At 36.8% G+C, this 17,861-nt stretch overlaps 1 protein-coding gene and 1 non-coding gene across 3 annotated transcripts in view; one reads left to right on the plus strand and one right to left on the minus strand.

Annotated features, from left to right (window-relative positions):
- LOC109418038 (uncharacterized) overlaps positions 1–17,861 on the plus strand; it is a 462,219-nt gene that overhangs the window by 390,741 nt on the left and 53,617 nt on the right. The window lies entirely within an intron of this gene.
- On the minus strand, positions 5,824–7,563 carry LOC109413015 (uncharacterized). The gene is made up of 2 exons (XM_019686699.3): positions 7,456–7,563; positions 5,824–7,389 (listed from the first exon to the last, which is right to left on the minus strand). The coding sequence occupies exons 1-2, from the start codon at positions 7,479–7,481 to the stop codon at positions 5,835–5,837; spliced, it is 1,581 nt and encodes a 526-aa protein (XP_019542244.2). The 5' UTR covers positions 7,482–7,563; the 3' UTR covers positions 5,824–5,834.

Consider the following 17,861-nt stretch of genomic DNA (forward strand, 5'->3'; position numbering starts at 1 on the left):
ATTCTTTCATTGACCCTTGCTGAAATCCATCCTAGAATTCATTGAAAAAAAAATTCACGAGCTCCTGAAAAATACTCCCAGGGATTCTTAGATTTATTAAAAAAAAAAATCATCCTGGAAATCCCAAAGAAATTAAGTCAGAAATTCTTTCACAAAATCTTCTGGAAATTTCTCTAAGAACTCCTTAAGAAAGTTTTGCACGGATAGCTTCCAAAAATGTTGCATGCCCAAGCAACATTTTTTAGTCAAATAGACTAGAAGAGGTTCTTGAAACCATCAATAAACTAAAATAAAAGGTATAAGGTTTTATGGCGGCTATCAAAACCTCTACAAGACTAATTGGTCATCAAAATGTTACTGGACTATCTAGAAAACTTTCTCAAAAATACTTTTTTTTTTAGAAAATTATTCACAGATACATTAAGAATCAGAAATTCAGAAGCTCTCTAAAGATTTTTTTCTAGAATTACTCTGGAAATTCTACAAGACATTATTAAGGAAATTCCCAAGGATTCTTCACAATCCTTTAGATATTCCTTCAAGACATTTCTCTGCCAGAAATTGCTCCGCAGACTGCTAAATAAATTCTTAGAAAATCCTCCAAGGATGCCTTCAGTAATTTGTCTACAGATTATTTCAGAGATTCTTATACGGATTTTTATGGAAAGGCTGGAAGACATTCTTGCAGAGATTCATCCAGAAATTCACACAGAGATTTCATATGCAATTCCGCAGGCTATTCCTCTATGTATTTTCTCAGAAATTCCTCCAGGGGGTTCTCCAGGAGTTCATTAGAAAAAATGTTTAGGATTTTTATTAGAGGATTTCTCCACGATTTTTTTCTAAAATATATCAAGACGTTTTAGGCGTTTCTTCAGGTTTTCCTTCTGGAATTTCATCAGAAAATCCATCTATGGATTCTTAAAATATCCCTTATTTTTCAGATTTTTTTTCGGTAATTTATTTAGAATTTTCTTCAGATTTTATTTTTTGAATTTCCTTCTGAAATTTCATCAGCAATACTTTCGGAAATACCTTTAAAGACTTTTTCAATATTCCTAGAATTACTTCAGAAGTTCCCGCAGGGATTTCTTGAAAAGTTGTTCCAAGGATTCTTTCAGAAATTGTTCCAGCCGTTCCTTCAGGAACTGCTCTAGCGATTGATTTTATTGATATGAAGCGCTCCACGTGTCAAAAAGCTGAAAACCCCTGCATTATAAATCATCAAGTTTGATTAGATATTGAAAAATTTACCATAAAATCGAAGTACATATAATCGAGGGTCCTCCAAATCGAGGTACATATCCAGGTAACAATTTGATGCTGTACAAACGTTTCTCCAACTTTTTTAAATCAGCATTCATTTGAACAAAAGCTGAGCACAAGTGATACAATTCTTTATTCAGCTCCTAAACATCTAATTTTGGTGATTTTATTCAACCTTTAGCTGATTTGAGGGACAATGGAAGGCTGATTTAAGGCTTAATATGCGCTTAATCAGTAATCAATTAAATTTATTAATTGTATGAAAATAAATAGGAACACTTTCGTCAGTCTATTTTTACCATTAGCTGCGTCTATTTCCAGAAGAGATGTTTAGGAATGTATAAATTATTATGTGGGAAAACTGGTATTGAAATCGAACCTCCTGATTTATAGTCACTCACCATAGCACCTACACCACACACAATTGTATACTTATCCTCGAAAACAAGAACATTACTTGTTGTGTCTGAATAGTCAAGAACGTAAGTTGAACTAAGTCTGTATTGAGGCTGAAGAAGCAATGTGGACTTCACGAAAACCATGCTTGGGTCAGCTGTCAAAAATTATTTGATTGAAGGTTGAACAACAGATGATTAATTCTGCATGTTGGTGTATGTTTTGAAGCTGGTTACCCAGATGATTAATATTCTATTCAACTTGATATTCAGTCATCTATGTAATACTGATTACAGAGGTTGAACAAGCCATACTTCAGACCAATATTCAGCTGTTATTGTGTCCAGCCATTGACACCATTAACCAGCTATTGTTCTGCTAATAATCTCACTGTTCAGCATTCATTGTTATTTGGGTATACCTGTACAGGCCTTTCTTGAACTCTTTTCGGGATTTCTTATGTTTTTTTTTGTTTTAGCTGCAATTCTTTCTCAGATTTCTTTCGCAGTTTCTTACTGAATTGTTACCACGATTTCTCCCGAAGTTCTTTTTTGATTTGCCCCGGAGTTCTCAAGACTCCATCCAGAAGTTCTCCCTATATTTGCTTCCCAAGTTCCCTCGGGAATTTTTAGTTGTTCCTTCCGGAACTTTCTAAGTGATGTATCTGGGATTTCTACCAGAGTTCCTTCTGGAGGAGTTTTTTGCGGGGTTTCTGCAAGAGCACTTCACGGGATTTCTTCCAGAGATCCTTGGGTGATTTCCTCCGGAGACTCTAACCAAATTCTCCAAAATTCCTTCGGGGATTTATCTTTGTGATTTTCCAGGAAAACTTTCCAACAGATTTCCAGAGGTTTTTGCCCTATTTTTGTACCTTTCTTCCAGGGGTTTCTCACAAAGAATTTGTCGGCTTTACCTTAGAATTTCTCGCTAGAATTGTCCCGTAGTTCCCTTGGAAATTTCTCACACAGGTTTCCAGAGTTCTTGGAGTTGTCTTATATTTCTCGGATTTCTTTTTCCGAAGTTCCTATCGTTATTTTCCTCGGAGTTCTCGGAGTTCCTCTTCAGATACACCAGGCATTTCGAGGAGTTCCAGGGGGTTTCGGGAAGGAGGTGAAGGGCGGTGGTTTCTTACGTATCAGAGCTTGTGTCAGGGAGTTCCAGAGTTGTTCCAGGTATCGCAGATGGTTTCAGGAGGTTTTCAGGGGTTCTCAGGAAGGGCTTCCAGAAGCATTTCACGAGGATACATCTTGGGTGATTCAGGGGCATTTCGGGGAGACTCGATGCTTCTTAAGGGCGTCTCAGGGGAGTTTCAGGGAGTCTCTGGTGCGTTTCAGGTGATCTCAGGAGGATCCATGGGATTCTTAGAATTGTTCAGTGGGTTTCAGGGGATTTCTAGGGTGTCACAGGCAAATTTTATGGGATTTCAGCAAGTTCTGCGAGGTTTCTGGGGGCTCAGGAAGTCTCAAGGGCATATCAGGGTATCTCAAAGACTCTGAGGGTCCCAGGTGCGTTGAGGTGGTCTTAGTAGGATTCAGGGGGTTCTCAGGAAGATTCTGAGGGGTTTCATGGGGGTTTCTTAGGGCACAGACAAAACCCCTGTCTGCCCTGGGAGTTCCAGGGAGTCTCATGAGCTTCAGGGGGACGTGAAGAGCATATCAGGGTATCTCAGTGAGTTCAGGGGGATTTCAGAGGGTCTCCGGGACGATTAAGGGAGCAGATCCAGGGGATTTCGAGAGATTACTGGAGATTTCAGGGCATTTCAAAGTGTTTCAGGGGCGTTTCAGGTAGACTCGGGTGGTTTCAGGGGGTTCCATGGGGGCTCAGTGGCGTTACAGAGAGTTTCAGATGGATTCAGGGGCGTTTCAGAGGGCTTCCATGGATCGCCAGAGGATTTAGGATAGCTTAGGGGGTTTCAGGTGTGTTTTAGCGTTTTAGATGATTTCAGGTACGGCTCTGGAGGCTCTGAAAGCAAAAACAAATCTCTAACCATTTAAATCTCCCTGGACTGTCCCTTAAGCGTACCTAAAACTCGCTGAAATTTTAATTTAAGCCCCCCAAAACATCCCTAAAACCCCCGCCTTTCAGGATCGCTTGAAATCCCAGGAAACCCCCTTGTCGCCATCTCGAACACCCAAGGGACAAAACCTTTTATGGAAACTATGATCCCGTATTTGAAGTATTATCTGCCTCTCCCTATAAAATTCCCTCTTTTTCTGCCCTGTATGCAATTTTTTACTTATGCACATCCAGCTCATGGCATTAAAAGAGGTTCCAGGATATTCCGAGAAAAACTCGTGGAAAATCCGGGCATTCAAGGTGGGCTCAAGGAGGTTTCTAGAAAGCTATCAGAAAACCCAAAAAAGGGGACTCCAAGGGGCTTCAGGGGCGTTTTAAGGGGGTTTAAGGGCAATTCAGGGGGTCTCAGGAGCGTTTCACAGGGGTTTCAAGTCATTTCAGAGAGATTCAGGAACGATTTAAGGGCGTTTATAAAGATTATAGGAGCATTTGATGGCATTTCAGGAGCGTTAAAAGGGGTTTTAGGTACGTTTCAGGCGGTTTCTGGAGCCTATTAATGGCGTTACAAGGGGATTCAGAGACATTTCAAATTGATTATGACGATTTCAAGGGCGTTTCAATGGGATTTCAGTGGTTTCAGGGGCGTTTCAATGCATTTCAGGTCAGGGGGTTTCAAGAATACCCTTATACCCTTAAACCAAAGGAATATTCAAGGGCGTTTCTTTTTGTAATGTGGTCTCTGAAACTCCGCTGAAACTTCCTAAAATACCTCCCTAAACCCACACATACCCGTAACGTAACGCTTCTTAGACCCTCCAAAACCCCCGAAATCGACTCCGTAACGCCTCTGTAATCCACCGAAATTGCTCTGAAACTTTTTGAAATGGCTCCAAAATCCCCTTAAAACAACAACCGACCTAACAACCCCCCCCCCCCCCCCCCCCACGGAACCCATGCCACGTACTTGAGACAACTCGAAACCCCTTAATTCGTCTGCGTAAGGCCTATTAAACTAGCCGAGAATCCTCTAAAATTTCCAGAAATGCCTCTGAAATCCAAATCCCCCTAAACCGCCCCGATTCAGACACGTTTTGAGGGCGCTCATAGAGGTTTTAGCGTATGATATAGTTTCAGGGGCGTTATATGGCGTTTTAAAGTGCGTTTCAGGGTATCTCTGGAGCCTATTAAAGGCATTCCAAGGGACTTCAGAGATATTTCAAAATGGTTATGATGATTTAAAGGGCGTTTCAATGGGATTACGGCGGTTTCAAGAACATCCTTAGATAAAATGGAATTTCAGGGGCGTTTCGACAGTTTTTGCGATGTAGTCTCTGAAAATCCATTTAAATTCCTAAAATGCCTCAGAAATTCCCCTCAAACCCTTTCGGAACCCAAGTAACGCACCTGAGACCCTCTGAAACCTCCGAAATCGCCTACGTATCGCCTCTGAAATCCACCGAAAATCCTCTGGAACTTCCTGAAATGCTTCTGAACTCCCTCTCAAACCCTTTTGGAACCCATGTAACGACCCATGAGACCCTTCGGAACCCCCCAATTCATCTGCATTATGGCTATTAAACTCGCCGAGAATCCTCTTCAACTTCCAGAAATGCCTCTGAAATCCCCCTAAAACGCCCTTGGACCCCATGAAACGCTCCTAAGACTCTTTAACGCCCCCAAAAACGGCTCCAAAATCCATCTAAAATCCTCTGAAACTCTGCGATGCCTTCGAAAACCCCCTGAGATCTCCTAGTACCTCACTGACTGAGAGTAAAAGGGCTCTCCACTAAGCATCTGACGCTACTTTTTATCCATACGACCCTGTACCACACAGTGACACAAAAATTTGATTATTTCTGGCAATACTGATCATGTAGATTAGATTATAGCTCAATATCTCAGATCCGGTGTAGAACAGGCAATTCGAAGGTTCGACAATGTTATAGTGCACCTAATAAGCAGTAAATTGTTCTTCATTACCATTATTTCTGGCAACACTGGTCATATAGATTCAAATAAAATATAATATCTCCCGCTGTAGCAGACGTAAAGTAAGATCACAATGTACTTAAATAGCACTGAAATAGAAGTCTATCAAAAAAGAAGTTGTGATGTTTTTAAGAATAAATAAATGCGAACTCAAACGCGTTTTCAAACTAGTATTCTTTGCCTTCGGCAATCTCATTCAACATGTTCCACATGGCGTTGACTCTCATGCTGGTATCGTCAACATCTTTTCGAAGTTTCCCGTTTTGCGACACAAGCTTGTCAAGCCGGACATTCACCTCGGAAAATCGACCCTGCGCCAACCCAAGTTTGCTCTTCAAATCGACGGTGGACAAATGATACCGGAACTGCTGTTTTCCCAGATCGGTAATATTGTTCTGGAGTTCAACGGCCGTTGCGTTCAGCAGGGCGGCTTGATCGCTTTGCTGTTTCTCCAAATTTCGTAGCTTTTCTGGGATTTCTTTGAACTTTTCGAACTTATCTTCATTATCGAAACCATTCAGTCGCTCGCCGAATTCTTCCAGCTGTGACTCCAAATTGGACAGTTTAGACTCAAGGCTGTATATGGTATTCTTGTGATCGGTGATGATGGAACGTAGCTCTTGAACCTCCTTCACTGCAACGGATTCTTGTCGACCGTTGAGCTTTTCCAGTAGTTGCTTCTGCTTCGACTCCATGTCCTCAATGCGCTCGATCAGTGACCGATCCTCCGGAAGAGTTCCTATTTGCTGCAACTTTTGCTCCGTTCCTTGTTTGAAGTCGTGCAAGGATTTCTTCAGTGCCCTAAGTTCCTCCCACTTATCGTTGTAAATACCGTAATCATTTTTCAAGTCAGTAGTGAGGAAACCGGACGGATCACTAGTGCAACAAAGGTTCTTTATAGTAGTCAAATTCTGCTCTCTGCAACGGCCAGGCTCATCTTCGTCTAATTTGAGTTTCTCTGTTGGATTTAGAGTTTCCAGAAAATCGCAATCCCAGTAGTTCGAGGACAGTTTAGCATCCACTAGGGCGGTGAATTGATTCAGGCTGCCGCTAAAAGTATACAAATTATTTTTTGACACATCCAGCTGCTTCAATGATGGCAGATCCCACAGTACGACGTCCAACTCGATCAACCGGTTCCCAGCTAGTGACACGGATTGCAATTTGATCAGTTGTAGTTTCCTACTTGTGTCGAACGTGTGCATGAGGTTATTTTCCAGCGAGATTTTACGCAGTTCGGACATTCCTTGAAACAGATCCATGGACAAATGTTCGAGTTGGTTTCCATCCAGCGTCAGCTGACGAAGCTTCTTGAATCTGGACAGAACTTGTACGTCACGAAGCTTGTTACTGGAAAGGTCTAGCGTAATCATTTGATAGGTTTTATCCGGGTCGTCATCTACCTCCAGCATTTTGATCTGATTTTTGACGGCCTCCAGGTGGATCATTTCCGGTTTGACGTACAAGGTTTGCACCTCCAAGCCATTGATTACTAGATCCACTACGCCGGGTAGCTTTTCGGACAGTTTTCTAGTGAAATGGGGTATTTTACCCGATGCAATCGTGAGAGGATCGCTAACGTCCTGGAAGACAACTTGTTCTAGATCGGACTCATTGTCAAATAACACATTGTGTAAAACACAACTTCCATGAAGTTTTTCACATGAGTACTCCAACGATTTGTCAGCGCTGAAGGGAAATGACAAACATGCTTGAAGAAATCTGAAAGAAGGAATCACTTTATCACTAACTCATTGCTCGGAAAGACGTAACTTTGCCGGGTCTTACAGAAAAATCACTGCGAGGGACTTCATCTTTCGGGGCGGCGCGAACTGCAACTGTCGATCAACTGAGACAGATTTCAGACTGAGGAAAGACTGAGATTCTGAATGATTCGAATAGCTTCGATTATAGATCCCACAATCAATAGATGGTCTTGGTTATCGGCGGGGGTTATCACAGGTTATGCGGCAAATGTGCTTCAGATTTCGCTACTTTGTATTTGTTTTGGAAACAGATGAGCGCATGTACCTGTCCTGGGTGAAGTACGTGACTCATTGAGTCACGCAGGAACGTAATCCTGGTGTCCTTCACATGTACCGTAGCCCTTTATTATGAAACGGACTGAACGTAGTCCTAAAGTTACAACTGTTTTGGAGTTTTACACATACCCAGGGCCTAGTTCTCATGTAGACAAAGATCCTGGAATATAAGGTCTACAGTAGTAACCGTAACTATTTTCGTCAGACAAAATTTCGATGTGCGACTCCATCATCCTCCGTTAATTTCCCGAAAGCAGAAAACAATATATTTACGATACAAATAGGAATGATCAAGAAAATCCAAACTATTCTGGAGTACATAAAATAGGATATACAACGGCGACAAACCATTCTTTCGCTATACAGAGATATCTAACATAACCAATTATAGTTGTTGGTACCTACTGAATGACTACAGACACTATTAACATACTTTTGAGTTATCTAGTTCATCCAAATTGCCCTGCAGTGCGTAACATACAATCTACAGCCGTAAAACTTACACTTTTGCTACATAGTCGGTGATATGATTGAACATCCTGGAAGCACAGAAAATTCCAGACAAACTCTCAAAATGTGAGTTCTTCCTTCGGAAGGGAAGTAAAGCGTGGATCCCGAGATAAACTAGCCAAGGGTTAAAAATCTCGTTAATACAGACAAAAAAAATAACAGGATACCTACTTGCGGGGACTGTGAAGTTCTCCAACCAGTTGGGGAGCTCGGAACTAGAAGTCTTCAGTAGTAGTGATTGTTCAATTTCTCCAGTAATTCAGCATGAAGGAGCTACCCGGGTAGAGGCAAAGAACAAACCAAAGACAAAATAATAACATGTTTTGCCATCATATCTCATTTTTTACCATGCATATGTTATTTATGAATAACACTAAATAACTCGCTAAAAACAAAAAATGTTATCATTGCACAATTTGTTATTTCTAAGTTATTATTGAATAACACTAAATAATTGAATAATGGCAAAATATGTAATCATGACAAAATAAGTTCTTCTGAACATCCCAAGTAAAATAATGGCATACTTTGCAATCATAACTTATTTTATTATTGATGATTTATTTGGTATTTTTGTATTTTGTCAGTGAGAATAACATGAGAAGACCAAATATTGTCAACACATTGAGATTATTATAAACTCAATGTCCCTACTTCTTGGAGACTCTAAGACATTGAAAATCATAGAAATATCAAGACATATTTACTAAACTTTTCTTAACGTCAAACATTTTAATGCTATGGCAACACTCGGGTAGAAGAAAGTAACAAAAGAAGATCAAATTTTGCCTTTAAAAATGAAAAGCTAAATGGCAAAACTTGTTATTGGTTTGCTGGGAGTAAGAGCTAAAAAAACAAAAATAATAACTGACTTTGTACCGGAAAATAACTCAATAATAACTAATTTTGTTATTATAAGATCAAACCAAAGAAAAAACATTTATGAACTTAAAACACAGTTTTTTTCCCAATCATAAGAACAAAATTTACAATTATGATGATCTTTTCTGAAACAACTGTTTTGTACATACTAAGTTTTTTTTTACCTGTATTAACGAGATTTTTAGCCCTAGGCTAGTTCATCTCGGGACCCACGCTTTACTTCCCTTCCGAAGGAAGAACTCACATTGGGCGAGTTTGTCGGGAGTGGGATTCGATCCCAGGTCCTCGGCGCATAAAATAAGTTATTATTGAGTTATTTTCCGGTGCAAATTTAGTTATTATTTTTGTTCTTTTAGCTCTTATTCCCAACAAACCAATAACAAGTTTTGCCATCCAGCTATTAATTTTTAATAGCAAAATTTGATCTTCTTTTGTTATTCTCTTCTGTCCAGGTATAGCCATTGCTTTAAAATGTTTGACGTTAAGAAAAGTTTAGTAAATATGCCTTGATATTTATATGATTTTCAATGCCTTAGAATCTCCAAGAGTTGGGACTCCAGTTTATAATAATCTCAATGTGTTGAAGAAGGTTCCGCGAACACAATTCTCGACAAATATGTTATTTTTGCAATTGTGGACTTGAAATTCCCAGATGAAGAACAGTTTAGCAAACCTGGATTACCCTAAAAGTATCTTGGAGTATCTCATGAGATTCCAATATGTTCATGGTTTCTCTTTGACTCTGTATCGACGATTGCTGACTATACATGGACACGACCCCAAGGTAGTTTGAAAAATGTAGTTTTCCAAAAGTGTTTAACCCATTAACGCCCAGCGATCCAGATGTGATCAGAACCCTTGGACGCCCGGTGATCTATTTGGAGATCAGTAACTGCGATTACCGTGGCAAAATGAGGCATGTTGAAAGGCTAGTGCTCAAGCAAAGCTATCAGCATAGTTGTTGAGTAGGTCAGAGACCCCCAGAAAGTACAGGGGATGGCCAAAATGTTTGGGATAGGCAACTTTTTTTTCTCTCACAAAAAAGTTCAACATGCTGTAACTTTTCATAAAGTGCATCAAAAATTCTCAAATTTTGACTGTTGGTTCACCTATTATATGTGCATAATTGGTACAAATTTGTGCTCGATTGGTTAATCTTTCGCAAAGTTAGAACCGTTCTGGTAAAACACTATTTTTAGACAACTAATTTTTGAACTGTCATATCTCGGAAACCAGTGAACCGAATTGAATGAAATTTTTAACGTTTATCAACAATACATTGATACTTGATACGACGCTATAAAATGTAATATTTTCTCACGGTGAATAAAGTTATAACGGTTTGACATTTTGACCCATATAAGGGAAAATAAGACAAATTTGCAATATCATACAAAAATTACTAAATGTGTTATTCTTTCAATCCAAATAGGCTTTAATGTATCTTATCAGAGATATCTTCAGAACAGAAGCAAAAAATCTTTGGATATCAACACTAAAATTTAATGACATTGATGTAAAAAAATACATTTTTTTCGAGAAAAATCCAAATAGCTTCAATCCATGATCACTTTTTTAACGTTTAAAAAGTACCTATGTTTTAATGACATAAAAAGCATCAATGTATTGTTGATAAACGTTCAAAAGTTCATGAAATTCGGTTCACTGGTTTCCGAGATATGACAGTTCGAAAATTAGTTGTCTAAAAAATAGTGTTTTACGAGAACGATTCTAGCTTCGCGAAAGATTAACCAATTGAGCTCAAATTTTTACCAATGATGCACATATAGTTGGTTAACATACAGTTAAAATTTGAGAATTTTTGATGCACTCTATTAAAGGTTACAGCGTTTTGAACTTTTTTGTGAGAAAAAAAAGTTGCCTATCCCAAACATTTTGGCCATCCCCTGTACGTAGTTTAGCACTTTGTACTTACATATTTGCTTCAGTACCCGAGCGGGAGAAAATAGCTGTCGAATTCCAAACTCAGGTATGTAAGATCCAATACCTACAACCTGATTGAAGAGCCCTGCATAGAAGATGAAATACCTAAAGTCAGTGGTGCCATCGAGGTTACTCCAAGTTACTCACTGAGTAATCAGCTCTTGAGAAAAAAAATACTTTAATAAATCTATCAAGAGATTCATACCTAAACTTTTCCAAAGATTCCTATCTCCTAGAGTTGCTTACAGAATTTAATTCAGATATTTCATTAGCTATTTCTCTGAAGTTTCGCATAAGTTTATTTTATAAAATGTTGAAAAAATTACTTAAGAAATTCACTCATATTTTTTTTTAGAAATCCTTCAATGATTCCTGCAGAAATTCTTTGAGAGATTCCTCCAGAAAAGCATCAAATAATTCATGCATAGTTTCATGCATTACTCCATGGTGTTCTGCAAAAAAAATCCTTCAGAAATTTCCAACGCTATTGCTTCAGAAAATTATTCAAAGAATAAAATAAAATGCCCGGAAGCCCAATAAAAATTTCTTATCCCTATCCTTCAAAACATTCAAAGTTTCCTTTAGAATTTCTTATCACAAGTTTTCAAAAGATTATCCTAGAAATTAATTTAAGAATTCCTTTAAAAAACCTTCCTTGGATTCCGTCCGGAATTGTTCCATGGATTCCTTTAGATTTTCTTTGAAAACAATCTTACAGAAAGTCTTATACGGATTTCTTCCGTAGTTCCGAAAAATTTTTCAGGATATCTTCCATGGATTTCTGATGAAATTTCTCAAGAATTTCATTTAGAATTACCTCCAGAGAGTACTGGAACACCGCGACAAAAACTTCCATGGATTTCCTCAGAAATTCCTTCATAAATTCTTTCAAAGTTTCGTACGAGAATTTGTTCAGGAAATCATCTTCGGATATCTACCAAAATGCTTTCAGCGATTTCTTCAGAAAGGCTAAAATTCAGAATTCCTCTCTCAACGGATTTTTGTAGAAAACTTTTCACAGACTCCTTCCAGAGGAATTCTTGCGGAATTTTCTTTAAAAATTCCTCAAGAAATTTGCCTGTATATTTCTTAAAAAAAATCTTTTTGAGATACTGTCATCAATTTATTCAAGGATTCCATGCATGAATTTTTTCAAAAGTTTTTTTTTCAGAAATCCCCTTGAGAATTTCTCCCGAAATTTATGGAGGAATATTTTATGTAGTCTTTTATGAGTTTCTCCAGAAACTTCAGGAATTCTTTCAGGGATTAGTTTATAAAACCTATCGAACATTTCTCCGGGAATTCTTTCATAAATTTCTACAGGGATTACTTCAGAAATTCTTTCAAAGATTCTTACATAAATTTTACCTGTTTTTTTTCGAAAAATTCATTCTGAAATCTGTAAGGTATTTCTTAATCAAGACCACCAAGAATTACTTTAAGAATTCCATTGATAATTACCACCATTATGTTCAGGAATTTCTTCAGGGATTCATCCGGAAATTCCTGCAGGAATTCTTCCAGAGATTTTTTCAAGATTTCCTCCAGATATTTCTCCATGTATTTTACCACAAATTTCTCCGACATTGCCTTTAAGGATAACTCTTAGAGTTTATCCACGGATTCTTTGAGGAGTTTATCCAGAAATGTTTCCTAAATATTTCTACATGAATTCCTTTAGAAATTTCTCGGCTCCTTCACATCAAAAGTTCGGAATTGCTTGAGAAATTTGCCTCAGATTTTTTAAGAAATTATACCACAGACTCTTTTGGGTAATTTATTTAAAGGATTTCTTCAGAAATTTTCTTAAAGATTACTTAATAATCTTTTCTAGGAACTCCGCCCAAAGTTTTTCTGAGGAATTCCAGCAGGTATTCCGCTAGGAAGTTTTTCGCAGGTTATTTTTAGATATTCTTCAAGAGATTCATTCAAAAGTTCTTCATGTGATTTCTACAAAATTATTACTGGAGACTTCATCAAAAATTGCTTTAGGGATTCTTTTAGAGACTCTCTCGCTAGGATTTCTTCCAATATTCAGTCAGGGATTTTTTTTTCAAAAATATCTTCAAAAACTTTCAGGGTTTAGGGCATTTCTTTAGGAATTTCACTGCGGAATTTTTTCAACAGTTCTTTCTTTGAGTATTACAGTATTTTATTAAAAAATTCTTTAACAAATCCTACAGAGATTCTTTCAGGATCTCTTCTGTAAGTTTATTCAAGAATTCCATGAGGAATTCCTGTTGATTTTGCTGCAGAATTTCTCACACGATTTTTGTTTAGAGATTGCTCTTGTGGCTCCGTCTGAAATAGCACCCGGAGTTCTTTCAAAGATTACTGTAGGAATTGTTTCAAATATTCCAACAGGGATTTTTTTCAGAAGTTTTTTTTTCAAAAATTCACTAAAAATGTCTGGAAGAATTCTTGAAGGAATCTCTGAAAAAAAATCTAAAAAATACCGGGATGAAGGAATCCCTTCTTAAGAAAACTCTATATTGTAACTTTGGAGTTTCCTAGAAGCAATTTTTGATCATTTGCTGGAGCGATTCCCAGACAAAAATTCCTGGGGAAGTACCTGAAGAAACTGCTTAAAATACCTTCTTAATTTCTAGGACAAAAAATCAGTAAAAACTTTTTGTGGTATCTCTTAAACTAATTTCAAGGAAATTTGCTTGACTTATTTATGGAATGCATGCATGCTGCAGAAATCCGTGGAAAAATGTCTAAAAAAAGTCTGTCAAAATTCTTGTACAAATGCAGACAAAAATACTGGTAGAATTCTTGTAAAAATCAGTCAATAAATTTCTGAGAAGAGAAGGAATTCTTAGAAGAAGTCCTGAAGAAATCTTTGATAGAAGAATTTCTCAAACAATTTCTTCAGGTATAATTACATAAAAATCACTAAAGAAAATTTCTGAAGAAGAAATTTCTGCAGGAAATCTTGCAGAAACAAATAACATTATGGAAAATGTTTTAGAGAACTTCTGAGTATTTTTTTCAAATTTTGAAAGAAAAAACACCTGTAAGGGTATGAGAACCCTATGCAGGTATTTCTAGAAGAATTTCTAGATACATTCTTTGAAAAATACCCAAGAAAAGATTCTGGAGTAATTTCTACAGGAATTTCTAAGAGAACCTTTGGAGAAGTTTCTTAAGCATCACCGGAAAAAGATAAGAAAGGATCCCTGAAGTAAGGTTTTATTAAACCTTAAGCAGTCCCTGAAAAAACTTCTGAAGAAACTTTCGGAATCTATTGATTTTTTTCCAGAGAAAATTCCAAATAAATGCTTGAGGAAATCTCTGAATATATGAAATAAGACCCGACGAGAAATCTGGAAAAAAAAAATCAACAATAATTCATGGAACAACAAACTGCATTTTTGAAGAAACCCCCTAGAAGAACAATTTTTGGTTTTATCTCTGAATCTCTTCCGAAAAATTTCACCTGGAATTGCATCTTTTGAAGAAATCTTTGGATGAAGTCCTTGAGAAACCCTTGGAGAAATTTCTGGAATGCTTGAGAAGAATTCCGATAATATTTCTGAAGGAAACTCCTACAGAAATATTTGAGGAATTTTCTGAATAATCGCTAAAGGAATCCCAGGAAGAATTTCTGAAAGAAACTTGTGGAGTAGTTTCAAGATAAATCTTTTAAGAAATGTCTTGGAAAATTTATAAAGCAGACACAAGGAAAATTCCTGGTGGAGTATTAGAAATAATCCTTAAGGATTCCAGAAGAGATTTTCGAAGAAATGCATGGGCAGGAATGCATTTTATAGGGATACTGGATCAATGTTTGGGGGAATTATTATCTGAATCATTCTAGGGAATTTTTCAAGAATCTTCTTTATATAAAAATTAAGGATTTTTTTTGAAAAACCTTGAAAAAAATTCCTAAAGGAATTTCTGGCGGTATCCCTTAAGGTTATCATACAGAGAAAATTCTTGAACAATGCAGGAGAGAGGAATAAATTCTAAAAGATTTTTTGGAAGAAATCTTGCTGAATTCATTGAATACCTGCAATAATTCCAGACAAAAATCGTGAAAATATTTTCCCGGAATTGTTCTATTAACAATTTGTAATATTGAAGCAATTCCTATGGAAGCTTACCAGAACAGGGAGCGCTGAGATTTGGAAATCTTGAGTAACAAGCTCTTATTTTACCATGACAGCATCAGTTGTTACAGCATCGAGGTTACTCCAAGTAACTCACTCAGCTCTTTAGATCCAAAGTAATGTTTTAATTCCCGTTATGAGCACTCTTGACTGTAAATATTAGAAAATCTTGAGTTTCAGGAATCTTCAGAAATCCTTGAGAAATTCTTCCAGAAATTTATCGGAGGATTCGTTTTAAAAACTCTTCATGGATATACTCAGAAATTCCTCCATGAGTTCTGGAAAAAAATCTAATAGGCAACATTTTTTTTTCAAAAATTACTCCAGAAAATCTTCTAGGGGTTTTTTAAACAATTGTGCCAGGAATGAGTTCGGAGATTTCTATGAGAATTCTTCAAGGGATTACTTGTGAAAATTTAAAGTTCCCTTTTGAGTTTTTTAGGGGATAACCGCAGAAATTAATTTATGAACTCCTTTATGAAATCTACCTTGGAGTCTTTCCGAAATTGCACCATGTATTCCTTTAAAAAAATCCCACAGGAATTCCTTTCAGAAAGTCTTCCACAATTTTTTTTAGAAAGTTCTTTAAATCATCGTGATTGATACAAAAATTCTTTATGAATTCCATTCAGAATTTCTTCTTTCTTTCCGGAAATTTCTTCCAAAAATCCCCAACAAAAGGCCACATGGGTTTTCTCAGAAATTTCTCCATAAATTATTTCAGAAATCAGTACGAGACTTCCTTCAGGAAGTTATATACAGATTCCTCAAGAAATGATTTCAGCAATTCTTTCAGAAAATCAAAAATTTTGAAATTTCTCCAAAAAATTTTTAAGAAATTTTTCAGAAATTCTTTTATTCTTATTAAGATTTTTTCTAAGTTACCTAAAAAAATCTTTCAGTAACTTTTCAGGAATTTCTCTGGAGATTTCATTGATTTTTTAATGTAATTTCTCCATAAATTTGTTCAAGTTTTCCTTTAACAAATCTTCTAAAGATCCTTTTCAAAAATTGCCTCGTGCGCTCCTTCCCAAATCCCTCGAGTAATTCGGTCTGAAACTCTGCGAAGGTTCCTCTTAGAAACTCCTGCAGTGGTTTCTTCAGATTTTTTTCAGGGATTCTTTAAGAAATTTCTCCAGACAATTCCAGAAACGACGGATGTAAAATCTATTAGGGGTTCTTTTTCAAATTTTGCTACAGGGATTCCTTAAGAAACTTTTTCAGAAATTCTTTCATAAATTTTTCCAATGGTTTCTTCAGGACACTTTCAAGAGATTCTTTCAGAAATTCGAACATCATTCCATCAGAGATAAGATCAAAAATTACTCTTTGGGTTCCATTCAACACTCCCACAGTTCTTCAGTGGTTCATTTAGAATTACTTTCAGAGATTCGGGCTTTAATTTCTCTGGAAGTATCAACAGGTTCATACAGCGTGTTCTTCACGATTACCCTCAGATGTTGCTCTTTGTATTCTGCTAGAAATTTATCCGGATTTTCCTCTGAGGAAAACTCTAACAATGTCTCCAATTCATTAATGTTTTCCAGGAAATTCTATAGGCATACGTTTAGACATATCTCAAGAATGTTTACAGAAGCTTATCTATTGTTTCTTCGAAAAAACGTGTAAATTGCTCCAGGGATACTTCTAGAGAATCATAAAAAAAAATTCAAAGTATTTCTCCAAGAATTTTCCTTGAAATTCAATATTTTTTCTTCAAAAGGTTTCCCGAGGAGTTTCTGCAACTATTATACTGAGAAGTTCTTAAGAAATTCCTTCAAGGATTTCCAGGGATTTCTTCAGATCTTCTTCTAGAGATTCATGCAAATGTACTTCCTGAGATTCCACAAGAATTCTTCCAAAGATTCCCTCAGAAATTTTATCAGAGATGCAGTCAGAAATTCATGCTCGGATTTCTTTTTACATCCCCTCAGAGATTCCTTCAAAAATTACTCCAGGGACTTCTTTAGAATTTGTTCGAAAAATTCACCAAGGCATTCTTAAACAAAATGTTCCATATATTTTTTTTAAACTACTCTTACAATTTCCTAAACATTCGCGAAGAGATTTTCTTCCAATGGCATCTCCAAGAATTGATTGGAAATTTCGTTAGAGATTTCAGTAGATATGCTCACAATAATTTTTCAGAAATTCTTTCTGTGGTTAATCAGAATTATATCCTGGGTTTTGCTCCAGAGATTCATGCAGGAATTGTTTCTGATATTCCTCCAGGATTTTTTTTCAGAAATTCTTCGGGAAATTTTCTTAAATATAACTTGAAGAATTCTTGGATGGTGAATTGTCTGAAGGAATCCCTTTAGAAATTTATAGATGAAATTCTTTAAAATTGGGGGAGGGGGATTGGATTCCTGAAAAAAAATGAAGTAATTTTTGAAGTTGTTTGTGGAGGAATTCCTGGATGAAGGCCTGGGAGAATACATGAATAAACTCGAGAAAAAATATAAAGTAGAAATTTCTGGAACAATCTTCAATAGGATTTTAAAGATAACTCTGAAAAAATGACTGTTGAAATTGCAGAAAAAGGTTCCGTAAACCGGGATCAAATTGATTATTGAATTGATAAGACGTTTTCAATTAGAATGAACATACTTTAAACCTTACAAATTTCGTGCCGTTAGAATCGGATACGATACGATATTGCCGCGGAAAGTATTCAAAGTATGCAATTTCGACCCGAAGA

The sequence above is a fragment of the Aedes albopictus genome, chromosome 2 (assembly GCF_035046485.1).
Source record: "Aedes albopictus strain Foshan chromosome 2, AalbF5, whole genome shotgun sequence".
Taxonomy (NCBI): Eukaryota; Metazoa; Arthropoda; class Insecta; order Diptera; family Culicidae; genus Aedes; species Aedes albopictus.

Coding starts and splice junctions, on each gene's coding strand:
- LOC109413015 (XM_019686699.3), bottom strand. CDS start 7,481: ATGAAGTCCCTCGCAGTGATTTTTCT. Junction 7,390..7,455: donor TCCCTCGCAGTGATTTTTCT/GTAAGACCCGGC, acceptor TCCTTCTTTCAG/ATTTCTTCAAGCATGTTTGT.